Genomic DNA, 18,661 nt, shown 5'->3' on the forward strand with positions numbered 1-18,661 from the left:
TTCAGCTGTGATGGACATTTGTGGTTGTCATTATTTTTTTTAATATAAATGAGAAAAGAAGAAAGAAAAGAGCTCTCGAGGGACTGCTTTCAGTCACTGTATTTTACTGTTAAATAATGGTAGTAGCAATTATCATTTGTTTTGTGCTGAGAATTTTATATGCCTTTCCTGAAACAGTCTTTATTTATTTATTTTATTTATTTATTTATTTATTTTTTTGTCTTTTTCGTGACCGGCACTCAGCCAGTGAGTGCACTGGCCATTCCTATATAGGATCTGAACCCGCGGCGGGAGCGTCGCTGCGCTCCCAGCGCCACACTCTCCTGAGTGCGCCACAGGCTCAGCACCTGAAACAGTCTTTATAAAAACAGCCGTAACAAATGAAGGAACTAAGGCTTAGAGGTTAGGTAGAACCCAGATTCCATAAGACTCTGGTAGGGAAGAAGTGAGGACAAAATTTCTGAAATCATGAATATGACTCTACCAAGAACAGTCAACCAGAGTTCAGATCTTACTTCTTCCATTTAACTGGCTTTGTGATTTTAGGCAAGATATCTAATCTCTGTGTGCCTCCGTTTCTCCTTTGTAAAATCCTTTCAGAGGATTATAAATATTAAAGGAGTTAAAGAACTGTATTTTATTTTACTTTATTTTTATTTTTTCTTTAAAAGATGACCGGTAAGGGGATCTTAACCCTTGACTTGGTGTTGTCAACACCATATTCTCCCAAGTGAGCCATGGCCCGGCCCCAAAGAACTATATTTTAATAATGCAGTGAAACTTTTTTTTTTTTTTTAAACATTTTTAACGTCTCTGCAATCAGGACACATCTTTCAGTAAATGGCATGTCATAATTTAATTGGCGGAGTTTTTTTCTCTGCCAGTTATATAAAGTTTTTATATAAAATGATGGTGTCTTGAATAATTGATGGTACCTGAGATATAATGAAATATAATACTTAGAAGAGTGCTTGACACCAAATAAGGACTCTGTAAATGTAAGCTAGCATTAACCAATGACTGCCACTCCAAGAGTTCCCTTCCAAAGTAGTCTGTTTGCTTCCTCTTTTAAAAATATCTAAAAATACAATAGCACACCTCAATTTCCTCTATAAATTGAAATTCTCATACATTGCTGGTGGGAAGATAAAATGTTGCAACCATTTTGGAAAATAATTTGTTTAAAATGAATAACCAGTAGAGTTCCATTATGACTCAGCAGTTCCACTTCTAGGTATCTACCCAATAAAAATGAAAACATATGTTCAGACAACAGCTTATATATGGATGTTCATACTAGCATTATTCATAATAACCAAAAAGTGGAAGCAACCAAAATGTCCAACTGATTAATGGATAAATAAAATGTGGCCTATTCATGCCATGGAATATTATTTGGTTATAAAAAAGAATGAAGTACTCATAAATGCTACAACATGAATAAACCTTGAAAACATTGTGTTAAATAAAATAAATTAAAAGCCACACCTGTATGCTTTATTTATGTAAAACATCAGAAAAGGCAGGTCCATAGAGAGAGAAAGTAGATTGGTGTTTGTTTAGGGATGGAGGGACAGGGAAGAATGGATAGAGTGACTACTGATAGTTACAGGGTTTCTTTTTTGTTTCTTAGTTTTACTTTTTTGGGTTTTTTAAAAGATTTTTGTTTGTGTGTGTGTGTGTGTGCGTGCGTGCGTGCGTGTGCGCGTGCGCGCGTGCGTGCTGAAACCTGGGACAGGATTTTTTTTTGAGGTGATAAAATGGACAAAAGTTAGATTGTAGTGATAGTTGTGCAGTTCTTTGAATACACTAAAAACTATGAAGTTGTGCACTTTAAATGGGCAAATTACATCTCAGTAAAGGTATTGACTCTACTGTGTAATAGTTCCAAAGTAATTGCATTCTCTTTGCTCTGTTTTAGGCACCTTAAAATATTATTTCATTTAATCTTTGAAATAACTTTACTTTCCCCCATTTTTATTTTAATTTCTCCCTTTTTTAAATAAAATGAGAAAAACAGACTCAAAACATAAGAACTGAGGTATGTTTGAAATTCAACCCCAATTTGTCTCCCACTGGCTTCATCCAATTAGTCATAGTGGAAATTTGGTATCCTTTTAAATATAGTATGCATCCCATTTATGGGATTAAGCTGTTGCAGTAAATGTTAACGTATGATAAATATGTTCTAGACATGTGCTAAATTGATTTGATTTTTTACTGATTGGTAAATATAATGGAAGGAATGGGGAGTATTTGTAAATTTCTTGCTAAATTATGTGTTTGCATATGTTTAGACTCAAGTTTAATTTTAAGTCTTATTCTGAGGTAAAAGGATAGAAGTTAGCTAGTTATATTCTCTTGTAATATTGTGCAGCTAAAATTTGAGAAAAGATTGAAAACTTATATTTGTTTATTTTAACATGGCCACAGGATATTTTTTGTTATTATTCTGCATTAAATTATTATTATTATTGTTTTGTTTTTTGACAGCTGGCCGGTAAAGGGATCGAACCCTGAACTTTGGTGTTATAAGCACCATGCTCTAACCAACTGAGCTAACCAGCCAGCCCTGCATTAAATTATAAACCAGAAGAACAGTAGGTTAACTACTAAACAGAGAAAATATCTTTTTGAATCAGGCTGAAAATAGTGTAGAAGGAATTTGATTGAGTGCATGCAACCAGTATTTCTAAAGTAAATTGTAATGTGTATTCTATTAATGTAAAAACTATTAAATTAGTAAAACTCAAATGATTTTTCCATTATATATTGAAGATTAGGTTGTGAATTTTCCTCTTTTTTCCTTAGTGTTATAAACATTCTTTTTTATATGTGAAATTGAGTATCAGTACCAATGCTAATAATCTTTAATGAACATACCTGTCTGTGCATACACATTTAAATAAAATAGCATTTTCTTTTGTATGAATTAAAGCTGCTTTAATAATGTGATTTCCTTGAGTTCCAATTTTGAAACTAGAAATTCTCAATGGAAATATGAATTCACATCTACCATGAAGTAGGAGCTGAAGTGTTAGTTGAACTAAACAGTGAATGAAATGTAAGATGCATCCTCTAGGAAGAGATAAGAATACTGATGATGGTATGCCAATATAGATAATTAAGAATAGTCCCTGTCATTTCTGTCAGATAACATTTAGTATCTGCTGCATACATCTACATGTTCAGATCTTTGTTTTTATCCTTGGATGTTCCCCAAACTAGTGATTGTTCTGAGGTTTCCAGATAGTGCTAGTATGAGTTTTATATGTGAAAATAAGGACACTTGAATTGTTATTAATAAGTGTTTTGGTATTATAAACCACCAAATATCTGTTTTGTAATCAGAGTCATGTATGACTCAACGAGGTCATTGTAAGTGTCATTGTATTGTTACTTACTCTTATATTTCATCCCTTCCAAGTTCTTTTGATTCTACACTTTTGTTAATATAGGACAGGGATGATAGGACTATGGGAGAAAGTGGTGAAATGGATATAAATTGGGTATAGAATAATAGGACAGTATTATTTCTAATATTATTTCTATTTTGTAGATTATAGTACAAGGTAAGAATTAGTTTAACAATTTCCTTGGTCCTGGTAATATTTCCATGGTTCTGCATATGCATCTACAGAGAATCTTGTATAGAAGATCATTCTTTAAAATGCAAGATACAGTTAACACATCCTCAAATCCCTTGCTTAAACCACAAACTTTCTGACATCTTCAGTAGTAGTTAAAATTCTGTTTTCCAATATTGTTGAAAATATTGAACCCTTTGTTTTTAAAGTTACAGAATGCTGTGATTTCCCTGAGTGATTGAAATTATGGGATATGGTTATTTTGTACCTTTATGCATCAAACTTAATGAATGGTAAATATTAAGATGTGAATTTTGTGGCTACATCTGTTATAAAGAAATGTTTGTTGTTCATAAGCCCTATGTTACTGTCTTATTTGACCTGCCCTCTATTTGAGAGGGACTGTTTAGCCCTATGATAACATATTAGCCATAAAGTTAAGTGCACATTCATTCAATATGAAACACTTTTAGGTATTGGGGATGCTCTAGGGTGGATGGATAACAGTACGTTTTAGGGAAGACCAGACAAATAAGGCAGAGATTATAGAAATGTAATCATTGACATAGCAACCTTCCTAGAGGTACAAGATATTGTGGGAACAGGTCAGGAAAGAAGTGATAATGGAAGTTGAAACTTTAAGGATAAGTAGGAGTTAGCCAGAGGAAGAGGGTGTAGAGGTGTGTTATTGAAAAAACAAACATGCATGAAGGCCCAGAGGCCAAAAAAAAAAAAAAAAACACCCCAATTTTGAATATGACTGAACAGGAGAATGGAATATGGGGTGGAAGTGAAAATTTAGATTTCAGGGGTAGGCTAGGGCTAGGTTGAGAATGTGGGCTTACGTAAAGGGAATGAGAGATCATGAAAGAGCCTTAAACAGAGTAGTGTTGGAAATCAGATTTGCTTTAAAGGGCTCTCTTTAGTTTCAGTGTGGAGAATGGATTGGAGGGGACAGAGCAGAAGGCAGTAAAGTCAGGAGACTGTAGTAATCCAAGTGAAGAATGATATTCTGCTTTAATGGGATGGTGGTTCTGTGGATGGAGATAAGTAAGTATCATTGAAAGCAGTAAGATTATTTAAGAATTAAAAAAGGATCAAACAGTCAGAATGAAGTAGTGGAAAATATCCATTAGTATTAGATGTTTTAAAGTGACTTAAAGTGCTATTTCAGATTAAATATGAGTTAGGGAGTAGGAGGTAAGAAATAGAGACAGGTAGTATAGACAAGAAGTCACAAGGACAAAAGAGAGGTGGAAGCTATTTAGCTTGTTTCCATAAATAGCTTAGATTTGGAGCACGTCGAAGAGTTAATTTTTGTAAAGTACTTAGAATATTACTTGGTACCTAGTAATTACAGTAACCTATTAAGTATTAAAGAATTTGGGCTCAGGTGGTTGCTATCATGCGTGTCAGAAATAATAATAAAGATCCTCTGAAAGCTTATGAGTAAGAGCTGATAAAATAGAGATTTCATTTAATGGTGGTCTGATAGTTAACATTTTCACTTGTTGGTTTATTATTCTTCAGTGCTAAGAAATAGTGAGATGATTAGAGACTCAGAATCTGGAATCAGATTGTGTGCGTTTGCATATTGCTCTCTTGTTAACTAGCTATTTGATTTTGGGTATCTTAAACTCTGAGCCTCAGTGTCTCCTCAATGCCTGGCATATAATAATAGGCCTTCAAATGTTTGTTATTTTAAAAAAAGAGTTTGAAAAAAAAATTCTGCAGAAAAATTAAAAGCATTATAGCCACTTACTACTTGTGCTTCCATGCATGATTTTGCTTACTTTTTCCTTCAAACCTATTTTGTACCCTACCTCACACTTAGAAAAGTGCCACTTATTGGCCATACCACCCTGAACGTGGCCGATGTCATCTGATCTCGGAAGCTAAGCAGAGTCAGGCCTGGTTAGTACTTGGATGGGAGAAAAGTACCACTTATATCTACATTTTGATTTTATGTGCTACTTTATGTACCCAAATGTACTTTAGTCTCCATTGTATTTCTCATAGCATTTAGCATTATGCTGTGTAAATTGTAAGCTCATATTAGTTGTTGGGTTTGTTTAAAGGTGTCATGTTTTTTAAAAGGTTTAAAAATAATATGTCATTGACAGTATTCAGCTTACTGAATGGTTTATCTTCTGCACCCCTCTTCACCTAGGCAAATGATGTAATAGAAGTATGGACTTAATTTTTTAACCTGAGGATTTCATTTTCTTGTAGTTCTACTTAAACTATGTATGTTTTATTTCTGTTACTTCAAACTCAAGTGTGCTTTATATTCTAGGTCCGGTTTATCACTAAAATATGGCATCCTAATATTAGTTCCGTCACAGGGGCTATTTGTTTGGATATCCTGAAAGATCAGTGGTAAGAAATTTTGAATTCACCTTCTCCTTTCTCATATGAATACCAAGAAAATAAGAGTGTTAAATATATAATTGCCTTAAAACATAAGCATGTATTATACTTTATCTTATTTGGGCAATACCTTTATAAATTCGTTTAAGTATATAACTGAAACTGTGTTATAACTGAAATCACAACCTATATTTAAACAGACTTGTTAGGTAATATCAGATGTTAGCTTTACATTTTGAAAAGTCTTGGATTTCATTTGTTATTTTGGTAAAATTGAATCTTTGCTGTCTCAGGAAGATATCTGTGAAAGACCAAAAGTAAAAGCTAAGTATTGAAGTAGTCATCTCTCATGGAATTGAAAGCAACAAAATTGTTGGAAGTTGTGTTGAGTGCAGTTAAGGTTCTCAGATTCTAAGTAAGAGATACCTTCATTTGCTTAGCACTTTATACTGCTTTCCCTTGGTTTGTCTGTAGTGTTTTAAGATTCCTACTTTGGAGCTATCAAGTTCAAATCCTGACTCTGCCATTTACTAAGCTGTCTGGTTGTGAGCAAACTATCTGAAGTCTTTGTACCTTATTTTCCTCGTCTGTAAAACAGGGTTAATACTTTCTTCATAGGGCCCAGAGGATTAAATGAGTTGTTTTATGTAACTCTCTTAGATACAGCCTGGCTTTTTTTTTTTTTTTCTTTTTCTTTTTTTGGTGGCTGGCCAGGATGGAGATCTGAACCCTTGATCTTGGTGTTACAACAGTGCGCTCTAACAAATTGAGCTAACCAGCCAGACCCCGGGATCTAGTTTTTTTATCTGTATTCCATACTGTCAAATACTGAGTAGTTTAGAATAAATCTAACTTTATCTTCTCTGACTGTTATTCTTTTGATTTGTAACATTTGCCAATTTATTGAACTTCGAGGCCTTAGTGTTGTTATCTATAAAGTTATCTCCATGGCCCCTTATAGGTTTATGCTTCGTTGATATGAATGCAGATATGCAGTATTAGAGATGTTGTACTTTTTTCATTTGGCTTCCAGGACATTATTTCGGTTCTCCCCTTCCTAGTCCCACCCCCAGACTCCCACTCCCAGACTTCTTACCTAGTTTCTCTTTTATCTCCTTAATCTTTGGTCATTAGAATGCCTTAGGATAAGTCTTGGACCTCTGCTTCTTTCAATCTACACTCACCTCGTTGGGGAGCTCATCTGATTTCATAATTTCACCGTTATATATTGGCAACTCACAAATTTATATTTCCTGAACTCCAGACTCATAAACTGCTATCTGTCTCAAAACTGTCAAAAACTAAACCGATATACCTTGCTTCTTCTTTAGATAGTCTTCCTCCTCTGAGTTATTGGTAACTACATTCTTGCAGTTGCTCATGCCAAAATCTCATTGTGATCCTTGGTTCTTCTTTCTCTGGTACCCTGTGCCCTGTCTGTGAATCTATTTGTGAAACCTTCAAAATGTTATGAGCAGCTTCACTATTACCATCCTGGTCTAAGTCGCATTACCTTCTGTCTGGATGATTGCAGTAGCCTGCCTACCTGCTTCTGAATTTGCCCTACTCAGGCTATTATCAGCAGCCAGAATGACACCTGCTCCCCTCAAAAACAAAGCTTCCATACTAAAACCTCCCACTGACTTCCCTTTTTGCTCAGTTAAGCCAGCAGTACTGCTACTACTAATTATCTCCCTATAGCTAGTTGAAAAATGGTGTATATATAGGGAGAGAACTTGAATTTTTATACCAAAATATTTTTTATCAACTATTCTCTTTTCCCAAGGCAGGTGAATAGTCTTTTTTCATATACATACAATTGAAATATTAAAAGAGATTAAAGACACATCAAATAAAATAAGTGAGACTAGAAATCCAAGGAGTCAACTCTCCCCTACCCCCAGCTTTACTGAGGTTTAATTGACATTGAGTGGATATCCCTGTTTAAGCCTTATGAATGTTTAGCCTTCATAACTGAAATTTAGATAGAGAAAAATACAGGACAGTAGTCTTAGAAAAATTGAATTACAGAAACATTGAATAATTTGGGACAGGTATGCTAGAAAATAATTGGTTATTCTTGGTCTTTTATTAATGCATGTAGGAATGGTGAATTGCCTGATTAAATTTTTTTTTTTTTTTTCGCCAGCTGGCCAATAAAGCTATCCAAACCCTTGACCTTGCTGTTATCAGTACCATGCTCTAACCAAGTGAACTAACAAGCCAGCTCTCTTTATTAATATTTGACAATTTAGTATGATTCATTTCTTAACTCCACAATTTACCCTGTGTGGAAACTATTTTCTGATGTTTTTCCATTGACACCTATTATGACTAAAGGTGTCTATTTACCTAGGGAAGAAAATGACAATGCATAAAAATTTCACTCAGTAATACTAACTTTCCAAAAGACATGCTAGCCAGCCACAAAAAAAAAAAAAGAAAAGAAAATGAACAGGCATGTTGCTAAGAGAGTATCTAGATGGTCAGTAAGTGGTGCTCAGTGCCATTAATCATCAGGGAAATGCAAATGAAAATCACAATTACGAAATACTGCATACCTGTAAACATACATACCTCATGCATTGCTGGTAGGAATGTGGTTCAACCACTTAAAACCAGTGGTGTCTACCAAAGCTAAACATATAAACCTTTGGTATGGCCCGGCAGTTCCATTGTTAGGTATATATCCAAGAGAAATGAGTGCATATGCCCACCAAAAGACTTGTATAAGAATATTCATAGCAGATTTATTAATAGCCTCAAACTGAAAATAACTCAATGTCTTATCAATAAAAGAGTTGATATATTGTGGTACAGTCATACAGTGGAACACTACATAGCAGTAAAAAAGAGCATACTATTGACAGACAACATGGTTGATTCTTACATGTTGAGTGACAAAATCCGGACACAAAAAAATACATACTGTATGATTCTATTTTTATTAAATTCAAGATGAGCCAAAACAAATTTATGGTTATAGAAAGTAGAATAGAGAGGGCTGGCCCTGTGGCTCACTTGGGAGAGTGTGGCACTGGGAGCGCAGTGGCGCTCCCGATACGGATGACCGGTGCTCTCACTGGCTGAGCGCGGTGCGGATGACACCAAGCCAAGGGTTGCGATCCCCTTACTGGTCACAAAAAAGAAAATAAAAAAGAAAGTAGAATAGGGGGCTGGCCTGTGGCTCACTTGGGAGAGTGTGGTGCTGATAACATCAAGGCCACGGGTTCGGATCCCTTTATAGGGATGGCTGCTTAGCTCACTTGGGAGAGCATGGTGCTGACAACACCAAGTTAAGGGTTCAGATCCCCTTACTGGTCATCTTTTTAAAAAGAAAAAAAAGTTGAATAGTGGTAGAGGTAGGCAAGAACTGTGAATGGGAGAGACAAGAGTGAGGCTTTGTAGGGCTGGAGATACTCTATATTTTGATCCAGGTGGTAGTTACATGAGTATATACATACGTAAGCATCCCTCCAGCTGCACAACATCTTACTCTGCTTATATTTTAACAAAAAATTATAATAAAAAAGCTACCGTTCTCTTTAATTAACATTCATTGTTTTGAACGAACATGGATCAGTTATCTATGATCTCTGGAAAATCCTTAACAGAAAAGTTAGTCAGCAGTGTTAACAGTTCACATGATTATTTTACATAGTAAGCCCCTACTGAGTCCTTGTGAATGAATATTTAAGTAGCCATATTAACTGTGCTTATTGATTTGAGACTTGAGCAAAGTTAATTTGCTGAAGATTTATGAGGCACTGACTTATTCATATTGTCCACTAATCAATAAAAATTACCTAACATGTTTTGAAATTCCATTCTCCTGTTTGCCTGTTAGGATTTGTTTGAATAGATAAAAGCTAATTTTATACACTGAATCCTAAAAATCTAAATGCGATATGGATTTAATCAGTACTGTGTGAAAAGAATAAATGGAATAAAAGAGTACTTTTTCAGTTCCACGCTTTATCACATTATTAGCTTTAGATTTAAAAATTAATGTAGAGTAGTCCAAAAATACATACAGTTCTTTTTCTGCATGTTTGCTTTTGTGACAGCAGTATGGGCTGCAGGCAGGTGGTAAATGAGCTCCTCCAGTTGGGCATGCTGCTGTAGAGCTAGATTCCAGGAGCCTCCTTTCCATGAGGGGTCCCTCAAGTGCTGCATCACCCTCCCTCAGCCCAAGCTGCAGTTCCAGGTCTCCTGTCTTCTGGGTCTGCAGGGTCGGAAGACCTATGTGTCTCCTTGTCCTGTGACAGTGTGCCCTGCTTGGTAGAACACGGGAGGCCTGCGTGATGTAAAACATTATGCTGTGTGTCAGACTGACTCAGGGCCCTGTAATGTTGACAAGCCAGTATAGTTTTATTTCTTTTTTATTCCATAGGTTAGAATATTCTATAGTTAGAATAGGTTTTGTTTTGATATTAATTTTCATCCAATTAATTATTAAAACAGTGTCATTTATCATTGATTTGTGTTCAACTTTTTAAAAGTTTATAAACACTCCCCAAAACATTTTATGAAAAATGTTCAAGCATGCAGAAAACTGATTTTTGAGATTGTTATGAATTGAATCTAAAGTTATAGCTCCAGATTTTTTTCTTAATTTTTGAGGGCAAACTATCCTTTTTAATATGTTCTACTTTAGATCCTTAGTGTCTAATTCTTGAATTAGTAACCCCAGATGTCTATAATAGTTTATGAGTGTCTTCACAATAAGAAGACACTGCAAATAGAGGAGGTAGAAAGTATTTATAATATGAATTTATAAATCTCTGAAGAATTTTTCACTTTAAAAAAATTTTTTTAAATATTTAATCATAAAATGCACATAAGCATAAAATGTACCATCTTAACCATTTTCAAGTGTATAGTGAGCAGTGTTAAGTACATTGTTGTGCATCTTAATCTGTAAAGCTCTTTTCATCTTGCAAAACAGAAACTCTTTACTGACTAAACAACAACTTCCCATTTGTCCCTCTTTCAGCCCTTGGCAACCACCATTCTACTTTCTGTCTCCATGAATTTGACTATTCTAGTTACCTTATATTAGTGGAATCACAATATTTGTCCATTTGTGTCTGGCTTACTTCATTTAGCATATTGTCTTCAGGGCTCATTCATGTTGTAGGATGTCAGAATATCCTTTCTTTTTAAGGTTAAATAATATTCCATTGTACATATACACAAAACCTAAACATTTTGTTTATTCATTCATTGATGGAAACAATGTCAGTTCTATCTTTTGACTATTGTGAATGATGCTGCTATGAACATTTGAGGTGTACAAACACCTCATATGTTTGAGTCCCTGCTTTCAGTTCTTTGGGGTATATATGCAGCAGTGGAATGGCTGTATCATATGATAACTATTTTCCAGTGTTTGCACCATTTTACATTTCCACAAACAGTGCACAAAGGTTCCAATTTCTCCACATCTTTGGCAACAACTGTATTTTTTTATTTGATGGTAGCCATCCCATTGGGTGTACGCCATCTTTATCATGGTTTTGATTTGCCTTTTCTTAAGGAGCATCTTTTCATGTGCTTATTGGTCATTGTGTATCTTCTTTGGAGAAATGCCTAAGACCCTTGTTCATTTTTTATTATTATTTTATTTCAGTAGTAGTTCTTTATATATTCTGGATATTAATCCCTTATGAGGTACACGATTCATAAATATTTTCTCCCATCTGTAGGTTACATTTTCACTCTGTTTATTGTGTCCTTTGCACAGGAGTTTTTAATTTTGATGTAGTTGTAGTTCAGCTCCCTACCCAACCCCCTGCCCCCCACTTTTTTTGTTTCCTGCACTTTTGAAGTAATATCCAAGAAATTGTTGCCAAATCTAGTATTATGAAGCTTTTCTACTATGTTTTTTTCTAGTTTTAGCTCTTACATTTGGGTCTTTGATCCACTTTTGTTAATTTGTACGTATGGTATAAGGTAAGGGTCCAACTTTATTCTTTTGAGAGATTATCAGTTTTTAAGAGAAGTGTTTATTGCCTTATTGAAATGTAATACATATTAGGCTACCCATATGATGTTATGAAAGACTTGCCAAGTTTATAAGGTTTAGATGCTTTTATTTTACATGCCTTTGTGTTTTTATTGCAAGTTAAAATAATTATTGTGAGTTTAATAATTGTCTTAGTATTAAATACTTCCTTTGAGTGGAGATTTATATTCACTCTTCAGGTAAATTTCCTTAAAAGAAAGTTTTCTCAATTATGTAACTTAAGATTTTGTTTAAAGTGATGCAATAGATTTTAAAATTAGGTTGCTTAAAAAGTCTATTGGTGTATTACATATCCAGCTTAAGTGTTGTGTATTCCATTTTTGTGATATTTTGTCTTTTTGTCCCTTTTTTTGTTTTTGGTGGTTTAGATCAGCTTTATGCTGATACATCTAGGCAACTTCTGATGTGCATGTGTCTTTAAACATTTTCTTTGAAATTACCCAAACATAAAATGAAATTAGAGTAATGTACTCTTAGTAAAGAAAGCATTTCTCCGTTATTATGATAATGGAGAGACAAGAATGAACATTGAAGGATTGAGTTTGGCTTTTTTATGCTCCAACTCCTGTCCTAGAAGAATATTGTCCATATTAAAGGTGTTATAACTGTTGGTTGAAAATAGCTTATGTGAACTTTTAGGAAATTTAGGACCTTGGTTTAGAGAAACAGTTTCTACTTTCACAGCATTTTTTCAGAATTAGAAATTTCTATTAAGTAAAACTACATAGTGGTTTGAAAAGCTGTTTAAAATCCTATTCTCTTTTAAACACTAGTTTAGCTACTTTTTAAGCATTATAACAAAAATTTTTTTCCTATTCCTGTAGATTCTCGAAGAGGATAAATAGATCAGTAAAAATTTTTATCCTAAGCATTTTAGATAAAGAACCATTTATAGTAGAATTTTTTTTCTAGTACATAAAATGTAGATATATGTGGTACTCAAACGTTAGCATACATCAGAATCACTTGGTAGTCACCTGTTAAAACACCCCCCGAGTTTCTGATTGAGTCGGTCTGGGATGGGAAAGAGTTTTCATTTCTTACAAGTTACCAGGTAATACTGGTGCTGCTGGTTGGAGGAACAACACTTTGTGCGACCCACTGCCTTAAGACATCCATTGTTGATCATAAATTAACTTTCTCCAAATCATCTAGGATGGTACTATTAATGTACCAACCTTGGTAGTACTGAGAAAGTAGTCACGGATTAGTTTTCTCTGTTCTCTGGTTCAAATCAGGAACCCAGTTGAAAAGCCTGGTTAGAATGATCTAATATGTGAATGTGTATTTCAGTATTAATTGGTGAAACAAACTTTTAACAGAAATGCCAGGAATTCTTGCTAGATAGCAATGTGTATTTTCTTTATGAATACATTTAGATGCATGAACTAATCGATGTGTTTTAAGCAAAAAACTTCCCTATTTCAGAATGTTATGGAATGATTTTAAATTTTCTTAAAAGTAAAGGATATTTGCTTGATAGTATCTTATTTGTTTTTAGCATGCTATTGAAAGAAATACTAATAATTTATTACTTTATGTCTAAAGAACTGGATAGAAAGTAAGTCAGTAGATAAAGCTGACAAGAAGGATGCTGGCAACAATAAGAAAATAGGCAAAGCCAGTTCAAGATGGGGTAATTTGAATTGTCTTAAGAAATAGAAAGGCTTATGTAGAGAAGAAAAAAATATGATAGGCAGATATATAATTATAAATTTCTGTAACTTAGTTACATAATTAGAATAAGAATCTAAACAATTCTTAGCTCCAGAAAACATCTTTGCTTTTGCTATGCAGCGCCCTCTTAACTGAAATATTTTCCTATTTTGAATTTTAGGGCAGCAGCAATGACTCTCCGCACGGTATTATTGTCATTGCAAGCACTATTGGCAGCTGCAGAACCAGATGATCCACAAGATGCAGTAGTAGCAAATCAGGTAAGATGGCTGCTTTTGAAAGACTTCCTTGTTACTGTGTATAAGTCTCTACTTTAGTGGTGCATGATGTTAACACAAGAACATATTCTGTTGAAACTAAATTAGGAAGTGGTTTCCTTTCTTGTGGTAAGATTATTTTGTCAGATGTAATAGTGAAAACGTAATTTATTGACTTCTTAACATACTAATTTAATTGGGTAATGGTAAGTGCAGTTTTCCTAACCTGAAAATATTAAAACACACAAAGTCAAAAGAATTACGCAGTCAACACCCATATGTCTACCATCTGGATTCTGTGTCTAACGTTTTTACTATCCTGGGCCAGCCCATGGTTCACTTGGGAGAGTGTGGTGCTGATAACACCAAGGCCATGAGTTTGGATCCCTATATAGGGATGGCTGGTTAGCTCACTTGGGAGAGCGTGATGTTGACAACACCAAGACAAGGGTTAAGATCCCCTTACTGGTCATCTTTTTTTTAAAAAAAGCATTTTAGGGCCGACCACGTGGCGCACTCGGGAGATGCTGCGCTCCCGCTGCGCAGGTTCGGATCCTACATAGGGATAGCCGGTGCACTCACTGGCTGAGCGTGGTGCAGGCGACACCAAGCCAAGGGTTGCGATCCCCTTACTGGTCACAAAAAGGACAAAAAAAAAAATGCATTTTACTATCCATGCTTTATCCTGTGTATTATCCATCTGTCCACCACCTCTATTCAGTGATGATCACTCCGTGGTGATAATTTGACTGACATGGCATGGTCAAATACCAGTGACCTTATAATTTGTTGACTGGAATAAATATTTTTTATTTCTGATCTTTGATCACTCTAAGGCAGTGGACCAGCAAATTACAGCTGGACAGGCTAGTTTTGTAAGTAATGTCTTATTGGAACACAGCCACATCCACTTGTTTACTTTGCTTTCCAGCTATAGTGGCAGAATTGAATAGACTGTGGTCTGAAAGCCTTAAATTATTAGTATCTGGCCCTTTAAGAAGCAGTTTTCCAACTGCTACTATAAGGCATTAGGATTTACTGAGAATTATCTATTTTTTTAACCTAGAGGGGTTTTTTCTCTTGACTTCTGAGATACTACCCTCTCATTTCTATCTCATAGTGTTCCTCTGAGTTCATAACATTATTCTCTTCTTTCTCCCCTTTAAATGTAGTTCCTCAATTCTCACATTTTTCTCTTTAGTTTTCCTCGTATGCACTCACTTGGATGACTATATCTACCCTGATGTTTTGATTTAGTCTGTTTCCTGTCACTTATAACAATACCTGAAACTGGGTAATTTATAAGGAAAAGAAATTTATTTCTTACAGTTTTGGAGGGTGAAAAGTCCAAGGTCAGGGGGTTCATCTGGTGAGAGTCTTCTTTCTGGGGAGGCAGTCTCTTCTGGATCTTGAGGCAGCACAGTGCATCACATGGGGAGAGGGCAAAAAGCTTGCTCACATGTTCTTTCCCTCTCCTTATAAAGCCACCAGTGTACTCCCGTGATAACCCATTAATCCATTAGCCAGTTAATCCATGAATGGGTTAATCCATTCATGAGGGCATACCCCTCATGATCTAATCACTTCTTAAAGGTTCCAACTTTCAATTACCACAGATGGATTTCCCACCCCCTTAGTACTTTTACAATGGGGATTAATTTTCAACATATTTGGAGGCGACATTCAAACCATAGCCTGTTACCACCTATATACATTGATAAAATGTTTAGAGTTGACCTCTCTTCTGAGCACAAGAGACTGTTTGGAACTGAACGGCTCCATTCATATGGAGCCGTTCAGTTCCAAACAGTCATATGAATGCTACCTTAGCGTAGCATTGCTAAAACTGAATACAGAATCTTAGATCCTGCAAACCTGTCCATTGTTCTATGATACCATCACCAATTTAATTAAATACCTAAGATGTAGTTAAATTTTTGTTAAATTTAGTTAAATGCCTTTGGAATTCCTCTCTGTGTCTCCTTTTCTACTGTTGATTCCATTTCCAGTATCTCTGTCACTGTGTTTACATACTTAATGTGATTGCCATATGTCACATTTTTTTGTTTCTCATTTCAACTGCTCTGATCTCCCTTTCAGAACAACTTCCTTTCTTTCCCCATCTTCTACATTGATCACAGTTAGCTTTATAAAGTGCAAATCTTATTTTACTTTACTATTAGAAACTTGTCAGTAGCTCTGCTATCACCCACTTAAATCCATATTGTTTAGTTCTCTGAGTTTATCCATGATTTGAACTGTCCGCAAATCCAGCTTCATCTCCTAAGGTCTTGTTCTTCAAGCTCATGCTTTTTCAAAATTGCATTCATTTTTACATGCTGTTTTATCTAAACAGCCATGTTTCCTCTGCCTGAGGAAACCTTTCCTCTTAGCAAATGTCTTTATCCTTTAAGAGTTTAATTTATATATTATCTCTTCTGGGAAACTTTTCTTCCTTTCCCTGGAAGATCTGTTTATTGCTTGTTTTATGTATATATCCTTGTTAATATGTTGTATTATTTGTCTCAAAGTGCTTGAAATTACAGTTTTTCATGTTTTAGAGATGTGCTATTTATTTGTATTTGATAGTCAGAAGCATAGCTTGAGTTCCAGCTTCAATTTCCTTTTGAGTTCTAAGCCTCACAGGTTGAGATTGGAATCAAAGTTTTCTTTTAGCTCCTAAAAGATTTCAATAATTTGACTTACTTCCTTGTTATGAATTAATGGTAGAAACTTGATTTATTGGGCCGGCCCGTGGCTCACTCGGCAGAGTGCGGTGCTGATAACACCAAGGCCCCGGGTTCGGATCCCATATATGGATGGCCGGTTCACTCACTGGCTGAGTGTGGTGCTGACAACACCAAGTCAAGGGTTAAGATCCCCTTACCGGTCATCTTTAAAAAAAAAAAAAGAAAAGAAACTAGATTTATCGTTTTAATATGTAATAGAAGCATATCAGTCTTAAAATATTCAAAATGTGTTAAGTACTTTAAGAAGAAGTATCGGGGGTTGGTCAGTTAGTTCAGTTGGTTAGAGTACAGCCTTATAACACCAAGGTCTTGGGTTTGGATCTCAGTAACAGCCAGCCGCCAAAAAAAAAAAAAGATGAAGAAGAAATATCAAAATGAATTGAATAGTATTGTTAATTTATATTTTGCTTTCCTAAGTAATGGTAGCCTCAGAATATTTGAGAATAAATTTACCTCTTTCCAATGCATATGGTAAGTAAGTCTTACTTTTTGTGAGTTCATAATCATCTCAAAACATGTTATAAGTTAGGACTTTGCATGTAAGATTTCCTTAAATCACTGTACACTAATACAGCTCTAGCAAAACAACATGATCTAGTTGTATTCTAGCCTAAGCTGTGGTTAACACAAACGTTGGTCACGTTTATTAGCTAGAAATTCTGTGGTTGTATAATGTTTGCTGCTGCACACTGTTTGGGACATCTCTAATACCTCACTTCACTTAGTATTAGTTTTTTGCTAATTATATTTGTTGAATTTGGAGATTAAAGTTGGGTTAATGTTATTTGTCTTTGTTACTGTTTTGTCAGCACAACTTGTGAATCAAAGCTTCCGGTTAAGCAATCTTTTCTCGAGTAACATAGCTCTTCCGCAATGGAAAGTGAACCACATTTTACATATAAATTCATCTGATTTTGGAAAAGCAAGTTCTTAGGCATTAAGGCTGAGCTATCATATTGAATATTATAACTGTATTGTCATGTCAGTCAATTTTTTTCTCCCCATATAGTACAAACAAAATCCTGAAATGTTCAAACAGACAGCTCGACTTTGGGCACATGTGTATGCTGGAGCACCAGTTTCTAGTCCAGAATACACCAAAAAAATAGAAAACCTATGTGCTATGGGCTTTGATAGGGTAAGTACATAAGGCATGTTGATTTTGATATATTGATTGATTTTTAAATGATTGCCGCAAATCCTTCACTGATACTGATAAACGTGTTTGGAACATAAGGGAATATCTAGTTTTGATGAACACATTGTTATTAAAGTCAGAGATTTTTCTTATCCTTTTGCTGATTCCAGTCATTGGTTTTTAAAGCTTTTTGTGTATTTCAAGTGCTAAGCAACTTATAGAAAACAAACAAGCTAAGCTGTGATTTCTCAATATGTTTTTTAAATGTTTCCTTGAGGTTTGATTTTTTTATCCTCTTTTCTTCTCTGCAGAATGCAGTAATAGTGGCCTTGTCTTCAAAATCATGGGATGTAGAGACTGCAACAGAATTGCTTCTGAGTAACTGAGGCATAGAGAGAGAGCTGCTGATATAGTCAAGCTTGCCTCTTCTTGAGGAGCACCAACATCTGTTATTTTTAGGATTCTGCATAATTTCTTTTAAACTGGCATTCTTGCCTAATGATGTTATCTAGGCACCATTGAAGACTGAAAAAAAAAAAAAAAATTCCTGCTCTGTAAATAAAGCTAATTAAACGTCTGTGTAAATTTAAAAAGGGGGCATACTTTAATTTTTTTTCTTAATAGTGTAAAAATTATTTGAGCTAAGCTAAAAACCATGGGAAAAAACATGCTACTTTAGTGTTTAGCAGTTTACCAAGACTAGCAAGAGTTTGCTTCAGGATTTTGTTGAATAATTAAGATAATATTTTGAGTGTGTCAGGGCCATTCAAATTGTTGGTGTTGCATCACAGCTACCTTAACTGTTTTTAACATGGATCCTCTGTGCCTGTGAATTTACTTGCATGCTTGTACTT

The 18,661-nt window shown here is 34.9% G+C and overlaps 1 protein-coding gene and 1 non-coding gene across 3 annotated transcripts in view; one reads left to right on the forward strand and one right to left on the reverse strand.

Annotated features, from left to right (window-relative positions):
• The window catches only part of UBE2K (ubiquitin conjugating enzyme E2 K), a 65,202-nt gene extending 46,802 nt beyond the window's left edge, over positions 1 to 18,400 (forward strand). The window contains exons 4-7 of one of the 2 annotated variants that reach the window (XM_063108180.1): positions 5,884 to 5,966; positions 13,823 to 13,922; positions 17,679 to 17,807; positions 18,119 to 18,400. In XM_063108180.1, coding sequence (XP_062964250.1) covers positions 5,884 to 5,966; positions 13,823 to 13,922; positions 17,679 to 17,807; positions 18,119 to 18,193 — 387 coding nt within the window. In that variant the 3' untranslated portion in view covers positions 18,194 to 18,400. The remainder of the gene's footprint in view (positions 1 to 5,883; positions 5,967 to 13,822; positions 13,923 to 17,678; positions 17,808 to 18,118) is intronic. The other variant, XM_063108182.1, reaches the window with a different exon arrangement.
• On the reverse strand, positions 2,495 to 2,568 carry TRNAI-UAU (transfer RNA isoleucine (anticodon UAU)). The gene has a single exon. It is a non-coding gene; the product is annotated as a tRNA-Ile (tRNA).
• Positions 18,401 to 18,661: the final 261 nt, after the last annotated feature.

The sequence above is a fragment of the Cynocephalus volans genome, chromosome 9, assembly GCF_027409185.1.
Source record: "Cynocephalus volans isolate mCynVol1 chromosome 9, mCynVol1.pri, whole genome shotgun sequence".
Taxonomy (NCBI): domain Eukaryota; kingdom Metazoa; phylum Chordata; class Mammalia; order Dermoptera; family Cynocephalidae; genus Cynocephalus; species Cynocephalus volans.